The 14,552-nt window shown below is 37.7% G+C and overlaps 1 protein-coding gene across 1 annotated transcript in view; it reads right to left on the reverse strand.

Moving 5' to 3' along the window:
* Nucleotides 1-14,185, reverse strand: part of LOC104076159 (CUB and sushi domain-containing protein 1-like) — a gene marked incomplete at both ends in the record, with an annotated part of 30,689 nt that extends 16,504 nt beyond the window's left edge. The window contains 6 exons of the mRNA XM_009576925.1: nucleotides 3,140-3,213; nucleotides 5,654-5,827; nucleotides 6,795-6,968; nucleotides 8,308-8,487; nucleotides 9,462-9,638; nucleotides 14,003-14,185. Of these exons, the coding sequence (XP_009575220.1) occupies nucleotides 3,140-3,213; nucleotides 5,654-5,827; nucleotides 6,795-6,968; nucleotides 8,308-8,487; nucleotides 9,462-9,638; nucleotides 14,003-14,185 (962 nt within the window). The remainder of the gene's footprint in view (nucleotides 1-3,139; nucleotides 3,214-5,653; nucleotides 5,828-6,794; nucleotides 6,969-8,307; nucleotides 8,488-9,461; nucleotides 9,639-14,002) is intronic.
* Nucleotides 14,186-14,552: the final 367 nt, after the last annotated feature.

The following is a 14,552-nucleotide window of genomic DNA, read 5'->3' on the forward strand; positions in this document are numbered from 1 at the left end:
AATGTAGATAGCTCTACACTGCAAATTTCATAGAAGGACTTCAATGGACATTAAAAATGGGCAGTTATCTTCAAAAGTGCCTACCTTTAACTATATACTCAGTTACATAAAAACAGATTATCATTATAGATATAGCAAACGCAACACCAGTTCTTCTTGAAGTGGCTTGGGAAATTCACTGGTACTTTTAAAGGTCAAATTACTGATAGGGCTTTGTAGACTTATTTATTTATAACTATTTTTAAACGTATTCATCTCTCTGTCTTGCCAAGGACACACAGCATGTCTCTAGTAGAGACCAGAACAGAGTGTAGCTGGTCTTGACTCTAAGTCATCTTGCTTCTTGTGAAATTGCCAATTCTGGTATCAGTAAGTAATGATGAGCTGCAAATATTTCCTCACTGATCCAAAAGACCAAGCAAAAAAATAATGTCTAGGTTCAAGGTAGTTACAGAGTTATATTTCTTTCTCATTTTAAGGTAAATGTAAAAATAAAAGCAGTGCACTCTTTGTATAATACTTGGATGAAAAACATTGGAGGCATTTGTAACAGTCACAGCGCAGTGAAGCACAAAAGGCACAAAATGAATGGGGCAAGACAGGATGCTGGTAGATAGGGGAAAACCCTTCAAAGGTCTGCTCCCTGTCTTCACACCTTTCTGTAATGAGGAAAGTCTGTCTGTTAAAAGCTGGTTTATAGAAGCTTGGCTAAGTCATACAAACAGGAAGCCCTACAAATCACATATGCCAAAAAAAAAATCTACTTCACTAGGAATTGGAGAGAATTCTACATCTTGTTGTACCAGATAGTGATCTGAGAGTGAAAGCACATTGTATTGGGTTTACGTGGCAAGGTTTTGGTAGCAGGGGACTACAGGGTTGGCTTCTTGTGAGAAGCTGCTAGAAGTTTCCCCTATGTCCACTAAAGCCAATGCCAGGTGGCTCTAAGACGGACCCGCCACTGGCCAAGGCTGAGCCCATCAGTGACAGTGGTAGCACCTCCATGATAACATATTTAAGAAGGGGAAAAAAACCTGCACGACAGCAGCAGCTGTCAGAAGAGAGGAGTGAGAATATGTGAGAGCAACAACTCTGCAGACACCAAGGTCAGTGAAGAAGGAGGGAGAGGAGGTGCTCCAGGCGCCAGAGCAGAGATTCCCCTGCAGCCCATGGTGAAGACCATGGTGAGGCACGCTGTCCCCTTGCAGCTCATGGAGGTTAATGGTGGAGCAGATATCCACCTGCAGCCCGTGGAGGACTCCATGCCAGAGCAGGTGGATGTGCCCAAAGAAGGCTGTGACCCCGTGGGAAGCCCATGCTGGAGCAGGCTCCTGGCAGGACCTGTGGACCTGTAAGGAGAGGAGCCCATGCTGGAGCAGGTTTGCTGGCAGGACTTGTGACCCCATGGAGGACCCACGCTGGAGCAGTCAGTTCCTGAAGGACTGCTCCCCGTGGAAGGGATCCATGCTGGAGCAGTTCCTGAAGAACTGAAGCCCATGGGAAGGAGAAGTTCATGGAGGACTGTCTCCCGTGGGAGGCACCCCACGTTGGAGCCGGGGAAGAGTGTGAGTAGTCCTCCCCCTAAGGAGAAAGGAGCATCAGAGACAACGTGTGATGAACTGACCGCAACCCCCATTCCCCGTCCCCCTGCACTGCTCGGGGTGAGGAGGTAGAGAATTCAGGAGTGAAGTTGAGCCCAGGAAGAAGGGAGGGGTGAGGAGAAGGTTTTTTAAGATTTAATTTTTATTTTCTCATTATCCTACTCTGATTTGATTGATAATAAATTAAATTAATTTTCCCCAAGTCGGGTGTGTTTTGCCCGTGATGGTAATTGCTGAGTGACCTCTCCCTGTCCTTATTTTGACCCATCAGCCTTTCATTGTATTTTCTCTCCCCTGTCCAGCTTAGGAGGCGGAGTGATAGAGCGGCTTTGGTGGGCACCTGGCATCCAGCCAGGGTCAACCCACCACACACATACTTGATAAAGACTAAATACAGAACACATGAAGAACTACTATTGCCTCTAGAGGTGAATGAGAAGAGAAAATTAACCTTGTCTGTGTTCAACAGACATTAGAACAGTGAATTGGCCATTACAATTCTGATATGAAAGACAACTTGTGAGGCAGGTAAAAGGGGGAGAGAGAAAAAACCAAACCCCTGATCAAATTAGTTGCAAAGATTAGAGTTGTTTTTGAAGTGATGATGATAGGGACAGGTACAGGGTCAAGATGAGATAACAGACAGAAAGGCAACTGCACCTATTACTAGAAGAACAACCTTAGGGGTGAGGCCACAAGATACGGCTAGGGGAGAAGTGCCTTGGCATCTGCGACCCAGGCAGGAGCAGAAGGTGAAAAAAGACCTGACAGCCACAGCAAGGACAGACAGCACAATTGCAGGAAAGGGAGGTACCAATAGCCAGAGGAACTTACAGAAAAACTGTTCTACTAATTTGATGGTAATACCATGTGGCACACTGCCCTACATTCAGAAATAAGCAGGAAACCCAAACAGAACATATTTTAGATTCCAATCACAAATATTTATACATGAAGAATCTATCCACATGAGGTTAATCAATCTATATAATGACTTGGTAAACTAATAACCTGTGAGGAATTTGGAAGTTGTAGGAAGGACATTCATCGCAGAGAACCTGGATCCAACACATAGTGTAATTTTATCTTCTTTGATTAAATAAAATATAACATGAATTGCTAATTTAGTAAAGCCACTTGCTGACTTTTTTGTGAAGGACTACACGGCCTTTGGATCAGACAGGTCTTTGGTTGTTAGGTATTTACTGACTATTCATCAATGTATGAAAGAATTATGATCATAAAGCAAACTAATTATATCATGTCATATGATATTAGGTAATCAATTTATAAATAGTCCTCCCTACTGAAGTTTCCTAAAGGATTGAACACATGATATATTGCACGGTTAGAAATTCTTTCTTTAAGCTGTATGTTAAAAAAAAAAAACCTTGGAATGAAGCATGAGTTTTTATTAAAAAGGAGTGAAATTTCCTAAGGTTTACATCAGAGATTTAAGCCTACAGATAATTTAATATATTTGTAATTATTAAATGTATCTTCGTTTTAGAAAGCTAATAAATAAAAGAAAGAATTACCTCATAACCTCTGGAACTGTTTTGTATTCCAAAATGTGGAGTACCGGGGTCTGTACATGTATTGTGAGCTGGATCTAATATAAAATATGAAACACAACAGATATCATTATGGTATGGAAAGAATACTCTGTGTGCAAAGTCATTTCATCAATGTCTAGTGATGACAAGAATTGAATTTTTAATGGAATGTGTGTATTTCTATATTACATTTGTATTTCCAATTAAATTTCCAAGATAGATCACAGTACTTTGTTTCAGTACATTGCCATTATTTAAGGGTATTTTTTGCAGGTATCTTTGGCAGTGTAGACTTCAGACTTAGGACTGCATTAATTTTTGCTAAGCTTACCCTTTTAAACCTTTTTGAATACATAGTATATCCCACTATTCACAATGCAGATGGAACATATAGGGAAATCTTTTTCTTCTCTTCTTTCCCAATGAACAGCTTAATGATTAAGTTAGATTTCTAAAAAAAAAAACCAAACCAAAACCCAAGAAAAACCAAACCCAAAAGCAACCTGCTTTCTTATAGCAAGAAAAATACTTAATTTTTTGATAGAATTTTTTCCATGTTACCAAGAAAACAAAAGTTTCAAATGGACTACTACCTCAGCTGTTCCTGGAGAATGAAAAGACAGTCCCCCCACAAAAAAAGGCATGCCAACAGAGTATAACTAATTATATGATGATCAGTTCATGAGAGTAATTTAAAGCAGCCTAAAACTACTTTTGATTCAGCAATGTCCACTTCACATTCTGATGGTGTATTTGCTTTGGGGTTGCCCAGTCACATCCACCAGGTAGACAGCACAGGACTTGATTTGATGGATCTTTCTGTGCTATGTGATTCCCTCTTGGCAACCAAGTCTGCTTTTGTGCTGACACTGCATTACAAAGAACGCAACATGGGACTATATTTCATCTGTAACCATTTTTAGCTTTCTGTAGAGGGAAAATTGAACTTACCACATACAATAATGTGATATGTCATTTCACTCTCAGTCAACTTTCATTTTCAATGTTGACCATCAGTAGAGCATAACAATTCAACTGGACTGATATTTACCAAACGCTTCAAAAATTAGGTGGATATTGACCTACCATGTGAGAATAAAAACCAAACACACTCCTGACCTTGAGCTGCTTGAACAGCTCAAGAACTTTTTACAAATTATCATCAGTGGGAATGCCATTACTAATAACAGACACATGAAGCTGAATTGACTTTTTAAGATAAGTCTCATCTGAAGAAACAGTGGGGAAAAAAAGAAGAGTTCTCAAAGTATTTTAAGGAAATTATCAATATCCAGAAATAGAAAAGCTTGCCATCATTTACCATCATATGGTTCTTCTAGGCATAGTTCTGGGTATTGTTCACAGATCTTAATTTTCAAATTGCTTACCAAGGGTATCTGTAAGTATTTTAGATGGTCTAATATTTTCCTTTTATGATAATATAAAAACTATGATGTAAAAGAAAAGCTTATGTCTTTGATGCAGTATTTCCCATGTACTTCTATTTTATGCTATATAAAATATAAATAGAAATGTCATTATGACATTTTCAAATTTGATTCTTCACAATAGACCTGAGATTTAGTTTTTGTAAACCTTGTTGCCTCTGTAACAAAACATAGGTGGAAGACAGATTGCCCAGTTCATAAAAACTATGGACAGAAGGAGTTTTGAATTCATACAAAAAAATTATGTTGAGTGTTAATGTCTTAATTTACAAATACAGGCTGCTTTCAATAATCATGCTTGCCGTCTTTTCGCAGAGTGCCCACCCCAGCTCTTCTACATAGCCAATATCTCAGCCACAGCAAAATATATAAATGGGCTACAATCTATATCTGAATGTGTTTGTTTAGAAATATCAAAGAGGATTTTTCTGTTATAACACCAAAATCATTTTCTCTAGCAAGTCACCCCAAATTGGATCAAATGTTGATGTCAGTGGGAGTTACAGGTGTCCAGCACTTCTCTCAGTTAGTCTGATTATGTAACATGCTAAAAGCCTATCAGTTGCACATCAGTCAATGAGAAACTGATAATACTTGGCAGTTTATCAGAATTTCAAAAGATCAGACCCATCAGGCTTCATCCTTTTGAGCTGTACAAGCCACTTTCACAAAGTCCAAAAAGCTTTTTGATTCAGGATTGATTCTAACAAACGTCTTTAACTCTCTAGTGACAGAATCTGGTCTTTAATCTGCCAAAGTCTTCTGCGTATCTAAAAGATTCTAAAAATAGATGGAACAAATTTGTGCGCTTGCACTTATTGACATTATGCATTTCCAGCAGACAAGCAATCATGTAAATTTACAAATTACTTCATATGTGATTGTGTTTATCCTAAAATTTTTATACTCAAAATATAACCTTATCCAGTTCTTTTTATATTACACAGACGTTTTCTGTATTTGGAAAGCTAATTGCTAGATTTATGACAGTGTAAAAGTTTATCAAGAATAGTCTCAGTAGAACAGCGTAAGTAGTGGTAGTTATTACCAATGCATGTTGGCTGAATTCCACTCCAAGTACCATCTGCTTGACAGAATCTTCTTGAAGAGCCTATCAGAATAAAAGGGGGTCTGCACTGAAAGCTAACTTCAGATCTGTAGGTAAAACTTTTTCCACTGAGGCGTCCTTCTGCTGGTGTACCAGGATCACCACAAAACACAGCTAATACATAAAAAAGTAAAGGAAAAAAAAGTTATTAAAAACTGCACGTTTCAACTGAGGTATCCTACATTGTTTTATGTGCAAGTCAGGCATACTGAATATGAGTGCAAGTGCTATGTTCATTTATCTGTGTACAATTGTAGCTCAGATAAATTCTTGACAGCAATTTAAAATTAATTGTCACTGTTATAGTTATTATAAGCATAAAACTTAACCTGGAAAAATAGACCTTTAAACTGAGACACTTAAATGCTGATTAGATTTGGATGATAAAGTAATCTCAAAGTAGACAACACTATATTGTAATGCTTCAAAATGTATCCAGTTTTCACATCAGTCACCCTCAGATGAGTAGGCTGGAAATTTTTGCCCTAATTACGTAAAAGGAAAAATGTTTGTCAGAGTCCTGACAAGATTTCAAGCACTGAAAGAGATGAGTTGAAAGATTCAGAAGAAGCTGAAAAACAAATAAAAACAAGATATGAGGATATGTACTCGCCTTCAGGAAGTAAAAAAGAATTTAGAAAGGAGAACAAGTCTATGAGCTTAAGGGTTAAGATCCTTGGTTTCACCTGTTAATGGAAATGGAAAAAGGGAAGAAAAAAGCAAAAGTGTGTAAGGGAAAATTTTAATCATGCTCAACTACAAGTCAAATTCAGAACATTCAAAAAGATTATCAGTATGGCAAGTGGTGATGGGTACAATTAGGTAATAAGAGATGGAAGTGACTTTTGGGGAAAGGAAGAAGACCATGACCTTAAATGGGCACAACCACCCAATTTCATAACAAGGTGTGCTTTTTGAAAGAAGGAGGGAGAATCCTGCAATAGTCCATATACTATCTGATCTAGCTAAATCCTTTTTAAACTGTGAGAAACTGACTGCAGCCTGAGACAACTGATTGTAGCCCAAGACAACGAATTGTAGCTTTGGTGAAGCCCAACACAACTGTACTCTGAAAACTTACGCAAACATTGTGGAATGTCTCCCCGCCAAATTCCTCGACCCTCACAGGAGAGAATAGCTGTGTTAGATAGCTGATAGCCTTCTGCACAGCTGTAGCTCACACTGGCACCCCAGCGATAATCAGATCCTTCCACTTTCCCATAGAGTACTGGTGGAGGGGGGCCACAGGCAATAGCTGTGTCACAAAAAGAGAAGTTATAATTTCAAGACTTTATAGGGTTTAGGGGAGAGCAACATAATATCTACTCATACTTTTGAAACTAAAAAAATTATTTCGTGATGTTTCAGTTCCAGCAAAGCTTTCCTGTGTTGACAAAGCAGTCTGAAATAGACAGAAAACCAATTTAAATACAATAATACCACCTCTAGGTTTAGGAAGTCCCTGAGCTCTGGGTTGCTGGAAGCCAGAAAAATACATAGCTTACCTAGTTCTGAATCTCTTCCCTACATATTCATTATGGATCATTGTTGGCAACAGGCTACTGAGCTAGGTAAAAGTTTTCAATAAACATGATTTATTTCAATAAATATGTTTCTATGATTCTATGATTCTAAATATTTGCATTTTATTTTAAACTAATTTTGCAGCACTATTTAAAGCCCTTAATATGATTTTGTTCATTCACCTGCTCATTTTCTAAGGTTTTCAGCACACAATGGACATTGACTTTATTGGTAGTTAGTGGCTAAGACTCTTTAAAAATATTCTGGTATTTTGCAGCTTCTGAAAGAGTGCCCAAAATGATGAAATCTGGGATTACCAAGTTTACATTTACACATCAGTTCTTTCAACAAAGAGCACAACCATAAAACCACTCAGTCAGTGATTTTTACAACAGAAAATGCGGTCGGTCAAATACATATGCAAAATTTAGCTAGTAGGCTAGACTTAGACATCACTTTAAGGCAGTGCTAGATGAGTTGGCAGTCTAGGTCTTTTATAAGCAGAAGATGCCCTAGGCTGTTAAATTTATTCCCTGAGCTGCTGTAGTAATGCTAACAATTTTCACCAGGCTACCTTATTTGCCTTTCAGCCTCATCCCCATTATGACCTTTATGTTAACACTTGTAATTAGCTATTTGTGAAGCATCTTTTTTGGCTATTTATGATGACTACACTACTGCAACAAGAGAATATTTTATAGAAAGTTTGGTTTGCAGGATCTCTTTGCAGAATTTTGGCCATCTAATCCAAGATAAAAGGGTCCAAAAAGGAAAATGGATACTTCATTCCTAGCATTTTAAACTGAGCACTCTGATAATCTTCATTGTGGAGTGATTTGGTGCTACTGTCATCATTAATGTCACTATTCTGACTGATATTATACCACAGCATAGCTGCAAAATAAATACAAATTTTACACAAATACTTATCTAAATGTTTTAGTTGCATTTGTATGTTACTTGTCCCAGAGAATGTTTTGACAATTTTTTGTATTTAAAGACACTGATTAGTGAATTTCACATATAGTACCAAAACAGTATTTATAAACTATTTAAGTTCAAAAGCACACCTTTGCAAATTGGTTTACTCTGGTTCCAAGTGCTGTCTTTTATACAACGCATGGTAGATGAACTGGCAGGCTCCATCAAGTACCCTGGATTGCACTGATAGCTGACTGTCTTATTAAAGGTAAAATCATTTCCAAACTGAATGCCATTTGCTAATGCACCTGGATCTCCACAGCTGATCACTAGTGAGGAAAAGAAAAAAAGGGTTTTTTTTTTTAATAAACATGTAATGAAACACTGAACTATGTGTAGCTAATGTCCTTTTTTTTAGTGTACAAAACAAGAAAAATTTTGATCAATATATTTCACACAAAATCAAAAATGTAATCTTTAATTTCTAGCTAAAAAGTCGTATTTCTGAGGCATTGCAATAGCGTGGGCCAGATATTGTGTTCCTTAAATACACTAGCTTACGTTGGTATGCTCTACTGCTACTGCAGACTGCTATGTTAGTGGCAGTTTTGATAGGACTTTTCCTTCCTTCCTACTGGGATCTTTGTCACTTTACGCCTAATGTTGATGGTGCAATGCAATTCCAGCAGAGTTATGAAATTCCTCTTTTTTTTTGTATCACTGTACTGAGGTACTGTGGGTCTGGCCTTGTCAGTGAGGTTACTGGCCCTGCTGGCCTTGCAGCACCCCTCTGCTGCCTGCTTGCTTTCCCTGATGGAGTATCCCAATCTTGCTGCTCTCTGACTCTTGGTCCTTAGCAGAATGGTTATCAGTCAGATGTGACTCCTTTGGCTCACAATAAAAACTAGAACAGTAATGTACCCAATTAGGTAAAATCTCATTTAGAACTACCAGAACTTAATCCTCTGTACGTAAGCCACAAAAAAAAAAAAAAAAAAAAAGCTAAAGGAAACTCTAGAGGAGCACCTATTCTTAGGAATACTGTTATATTTTCAATGTTGACATTCATGAGATAAACAAATACAGAAAAGTTACTTATGTATCCATCTTAAAAAGATAGTTCTGGAAACATCTAGCATGTATTAAAAGGGCATGTACCTTTAGGTATATAAAATACTAATGTATTACAAGACAGATGAATGGGGAAAAAAAGTTATTTTATCTAACAAAATAATCATTTTCAGTAGGAAGGCTGGATGACTTACAACTTTAAAGCTTTAGAGGAAGAAAGTTTATTTCTGACCTGTGCAGTCTGGAGCAGTGCCAGTCCATGTCCCATTAGCAGTACAATGTCTAGTAGTTAGTCCTGAAGTTTTGTAACCTTCCCAGCAGGCATAAATGACTGAGCTGGAGAATAATATTCCATCACTGTATATTATCATACCATTGGCTGGGGTGCCAGGATTCCCACAAGATACAGCTGTGAAGAAAAGGGTAAAAAACCATCAATAATTCCATGATAGGAGACTAACTGAAAAAAAAAAAAAGTGGGTCAATAGCCCATCTTTTAAAAAAGCTATAACAAGTTTTACTAAGAAAATGTTTAATAGGTATATTCTTGAATTAATATCTTATTTCTCCTTGTTAATATGATTACTTGCATTTATTTTGTTTTGTTTTTGATTCAGATAGTTTGCACTGTTGTAAATGTTCCACTTCAACCAATACAGTCATTGGAGAGAAGTAGGCTCATTCAGGACTTTCTGACAGAACTGTGCCTCTGTTTTGTCTTTGGGCACATTTTTCTATTCTCTTCCTGTGTTCTGGTATCTCCTCTTTCAATTGTAAAAATGCAAAAATAGTAAATTATGATCTTCCTGTCCATTTCTTTTTTGAATCAAGAAAATAACAGGAATACTGTATTGGCCTCCATATCTGTTTGGCATCTGTAGCTACACATTAAGGCAAGGATTATGTTTCAGCTTCATACATCTAAGATTCAACAGTGGTTTAGTTTGATTGTATGTTGGTTTTTTGGGAGGGTTTAGTAGGGTGGTTTTTTTCCAACGGACCAGCCAATCATGAGCAGGATTTGTTTGTTTGTTTTGAATTTTTCTAACAACTTTCTTCTAAAGCATCTTTATTTGACCACCCCAGCAGACAGGACACTAGCAAAAGTATGATAAAATTCCACTGTTGGACAGAGACTACTCCTCTTCATAGGAATAAAATAAAACTATCATGAGGTTAAGAGACTAGCAGGGTTAATCAAGAGTTAGGAAGAAATGTACATCTAAATCAAACTCTTTCCTTTAATCTTCCATGGAGCATGAAGTGATTTGTAAGATGGGGAGGACATACTTCAATTGTCTCTTGCAGAGCTTTCAAGAGCTGGCAACTCTTTTTACTCTTCCTACAGCATAGATAAGTGTGGTCTCTTGAGAAGTGAAATGATTTAGTCTAATACAATGATATGATCAAATATAAGTATGATAAAACTTAATGGCTTGGAATATTGTGGTGGATTAGCTTTGGCTAACAGCCAAATGCCCACCCAGCTGCTCACTCACTGCCCCTCCTCAGTGGGAAGGATGACAAAGCTCATGTATCGAGACAAAGACAGGGGAATTGCTTACCAATTACCATTGTGGGCAAAACAGACTCAATTTGGGGACAATTCCTTTAATTCATTGCCAATTAAAATAGATTTGGATAACGACAAAAAGACAAATATTAAACCAACACTTTTCCTCCTCTCTTTCCCAGGTTTAACTTCATTCCTTCACTTCAGGCTCCTCTACCTGCCCCATGAGTGGTGCAGAGGGGACAGAGGATGGGGAGTTACGGTCACTACACAGCAGTTTGTCTCTGTCGCTCTTTCCTCCTTAGAGAACTGGAGGAATTCCGGTCATAAACATACCCTGAGCGGCATAAAAAGAAGCATGGTCAGCAGGTCAAGGGAGGTGATTCTCTCCCTCTACTGCACTCTCATGAGACACCATCTGGAGTACTGCATCCAGTTCTGGGGCCCCCAGGCATGGACCTGTTAGAGTGGGTCCAGAGGAGGGCCACAAAAATGATCAGAGGGCTAGAGCACCTCTCCTCTGAAGAAAGGCTGAGAGAGTTGGGGTTGCTCAGCCTGGACAAAATAAGGCTCCAGGGAGACCTTACTATGGTCTTTCAATATACAAAAGGGGACTTATAAAAAAAAACAGAGAAAGGTTTTTAAGTAAGGCCTATAGTGACAGAACAAGGGACAAGGGTTTTAAACTGAAAGAGGGTAGATTTAGATTGGACATAAGGAAGAACTTTTTTATGATGAGGGTGGTGAGACACTGGAACAGGTTGCCCAATCAAGTTGTGGATGTCCCATCCCTGGAAGTGTTCAAGGTCAGGATGGGTGCAGCTTTAAGCAACCTAGTCTACTGGAGGATGTCCCTGTGTATGGCAGGGAGGTGGAACTAGATTATCTTTAAAGGTCCCTTCCAACCCAAACCATTCTATGATGCTATGATAATACTAACAAAACAAATTAAAGGCCATGTGCAGATACTGGTCAAGGTGCAACACTGAGCTGCATTAGGAAAGGAAAGCTTAGATGCATTCATTAAGGCTAAATGTATTTATGGAATTTATGCAAAGACAACAAGTCTGCAGACGCTTAACATTTGATAAAATGATAATTTGACAGTAGTTGAGCATAAAATAATCCTTACACTACTTATAACACTTATTTTACTTATTGCATTTCCTCATATTTGCATAATTCAATTTATCACATTCTGAGAGCAATGATCAAAGAATCAAAGAATGGCTGAGATTGGAAGGGACCCCTGGAGGTAATCTGGTCAAGCAGGGCCACCGAGAGCCAGTTGCCTAGGACCATATCCAGACAGCTTTTGACTATCTCCAGGGATGGAGACTCCACCACCTCTCTGGGCAACCTGTTCCAGTGCTCAGTCAGCCTCACAGGAAAAGAAGTGTTCCTGACGTTCAGACAGACTTCCTGTGTTTCAGTTTGTGCCCATTGCCTCTTGTCCTGTCACTCGCACCACTGAAAATAGTCTGGCTCCATCTTCTGTGCACCCTGCCTTCAGATATTTATATATGTTGATAAAATCCCCCTACCTTCCTTAGTCTGGACAGTCCCGACTCTTTCAGCATTTCCTCAGAGGAGGGATGCTTTAGTCTTTTCATCATCTTAAGGGCCCTTTGCTGGACTCTGTCCAGTAAGTCCATGTCTCTCTAGTACTGAGGGCCCCAGAACTGGACCCAGCACTCAAGATGCTGCCTCACCAGTGCTGAGCAGAGGGGAAGGATCACTTCTTTTCTAAGGCAGCCTGGGATACCATTAACCTTCTTTGCAGCAAGGGCACGTTGCTGATTATGTTCAACTTGTTGTCACTAGGACCCCCAGCTGGAAGGCCCCCAGCATAATAGTTAGAATCTAATAGTTATAATCTAATAGTTATAGATCATAGGATTCATTAAAATAAATGCAATTTGCCAATTAAAAATGACTCTGAGTATTACTGATGTTTGGAATAATACCTAAATGTCTTTGTTTTAATGAAGTCTTATTCACTTTTTATGTATAAAAGTTTCAAATACTTTTGAAAAATTCAGTAGGTTGGAACTTGAACTTGTAGGGGTGAAAAGGTATTCTCTTCCTAATCTTATCCTTATTTGTACTAAAGATGAAACAATTGAAAGAGAAGAGAAAAATAGAAAGAAAGGGGCTTTTTTCTTTGTTTGTGGGTTTTTCCTTTTTTCTGAAAACAGAAAGTTGAAGCAAAAAGATAAAGAAAGAAAAAACAGCATTTCAAACATCGCTGATTGTGGCTGAGTGCTGACATCCTACTATACTTAATGTCTCCATGCAAGGGAAGAAGAAAGGACATTGCAAAACTTCAATTTTCTGCTGGAAATACAGATCCTGTGCCCACTGCCATTTTCATACAGTTATGGTGATATCTACACTGACAGAGGATTAGTCTGTGCTGAGAATACTACAAAAGAACAATTGCTAGATGAGGATACTGTGATAAAATCCCTAGGTGAAAAAATATAATGAATTTGTTAAAAATATTTTGTCCTATCTTCCATTTTATCATTTAGTATAGCAGACAACAGATACTACAGAATCCATCAGCTCCAATGAATTAGATAAAGTAACTTTTCACACATTCTTGGAAAACAAGAAGACATTTTAAAACTGAATCTGAAGTCTTCCATTACTACACATAAAAAGTGTAAAAATTCTTTATTATATTTTTTATCTTATTCTTAAATGTGATTTCCAGAAATACGACGTGACATTTCTTCTGAAAGAGCTAGCATAAAAAAAGTATATCTCATAAAAAATTAGTCTAACTTATGCGCAGAAATAGACATTAATTTATACTTAGTTAAGAATACAACATTATTTTATCATCTGTTCTTGATGTGTAGAGATTACATAGAAATAGAAGATTAAAATATTGTATTGTTAGAAGACTGGTGACGGATTTATTTATCACTCTGTTTTCATATCTTCAATCAGAAGCACTTGTTTAATTTTACATTTAACTCGGGTATCTATTCTCTATTTTCAGGCTCAGTATTTGTTTAACTAGAATTATTTTCTCACAATCTTCTTATGAATATATACTCCAAAACTTTATCAGTTTGGATTTAGGTTTTCAAGCAAAACATGAGCTGCTTGCAAACTCTTTTATATCAAATTTCTGCAAAGCAATATGAAAGCATATTTCTGGCATAGAATTTCTTTTTAATTAAAGAATAAAATGTCATTAGTAAATGTCATTCAATGGTGTCATAAACGCCAATGGTATCAATACCTACCTTCACACACAGGCTGTATACCTGACCAGGAACCATTAAGCAGGCATGTTCGTTCTGCAGATCCTCTCAGCTGATAACCCATTTCACATGAGAAACGTAGCAGACTTTTTATTTTGAACTCATCCCCTAGTCTAGACCCATGAGCTGGTACTCCTGGATCATCACAATAACCAGGATTATTTCCTGTAAAACACAACAGAGCAGAATTATTGGCAGAGACGTTATCTGCAAATGTAGTGGTAGTGAAGATACTCTCTTGTGAATAGTACTACTAACTGCATTGTTTCTAGTATAAATAGTCACTTTTCTTCCAGTGTGAGGACTTGAAACCAAAGCCAAAGATGAAAACAACATGTCTTTTTAGCCTACTTCTTATCTCAGACCTATACAGACCTAAACATAGAATGTGATATAAATAAAACATAAAAGATAATTATGAACATAGGAAGCACCCCTGTCATATTTTATCAGTTCAACAAATTCGTTGTCTTTTTGACATAAATAACATTTTCTACACATCGTATTTTATTGTTCAACTTCTCTGTTAGTA

The sequence above is a fragment of the Fulmarus glacialis genome, unplaced genomic scaffold (assembly GCF_000690835.1).
Source record: "Fulmarus glacialis isolate BGI_N327 unplaced genomic scaffold, ASM69083v1 scaffold4024, whole genome shotgun sequence".
Lineage (NCBI taxonomy): Eukaryota > Metazoa > Chordata > Aves > Procellariiformes > Procellariidae > Fulmarus > Fulmarus glacialis.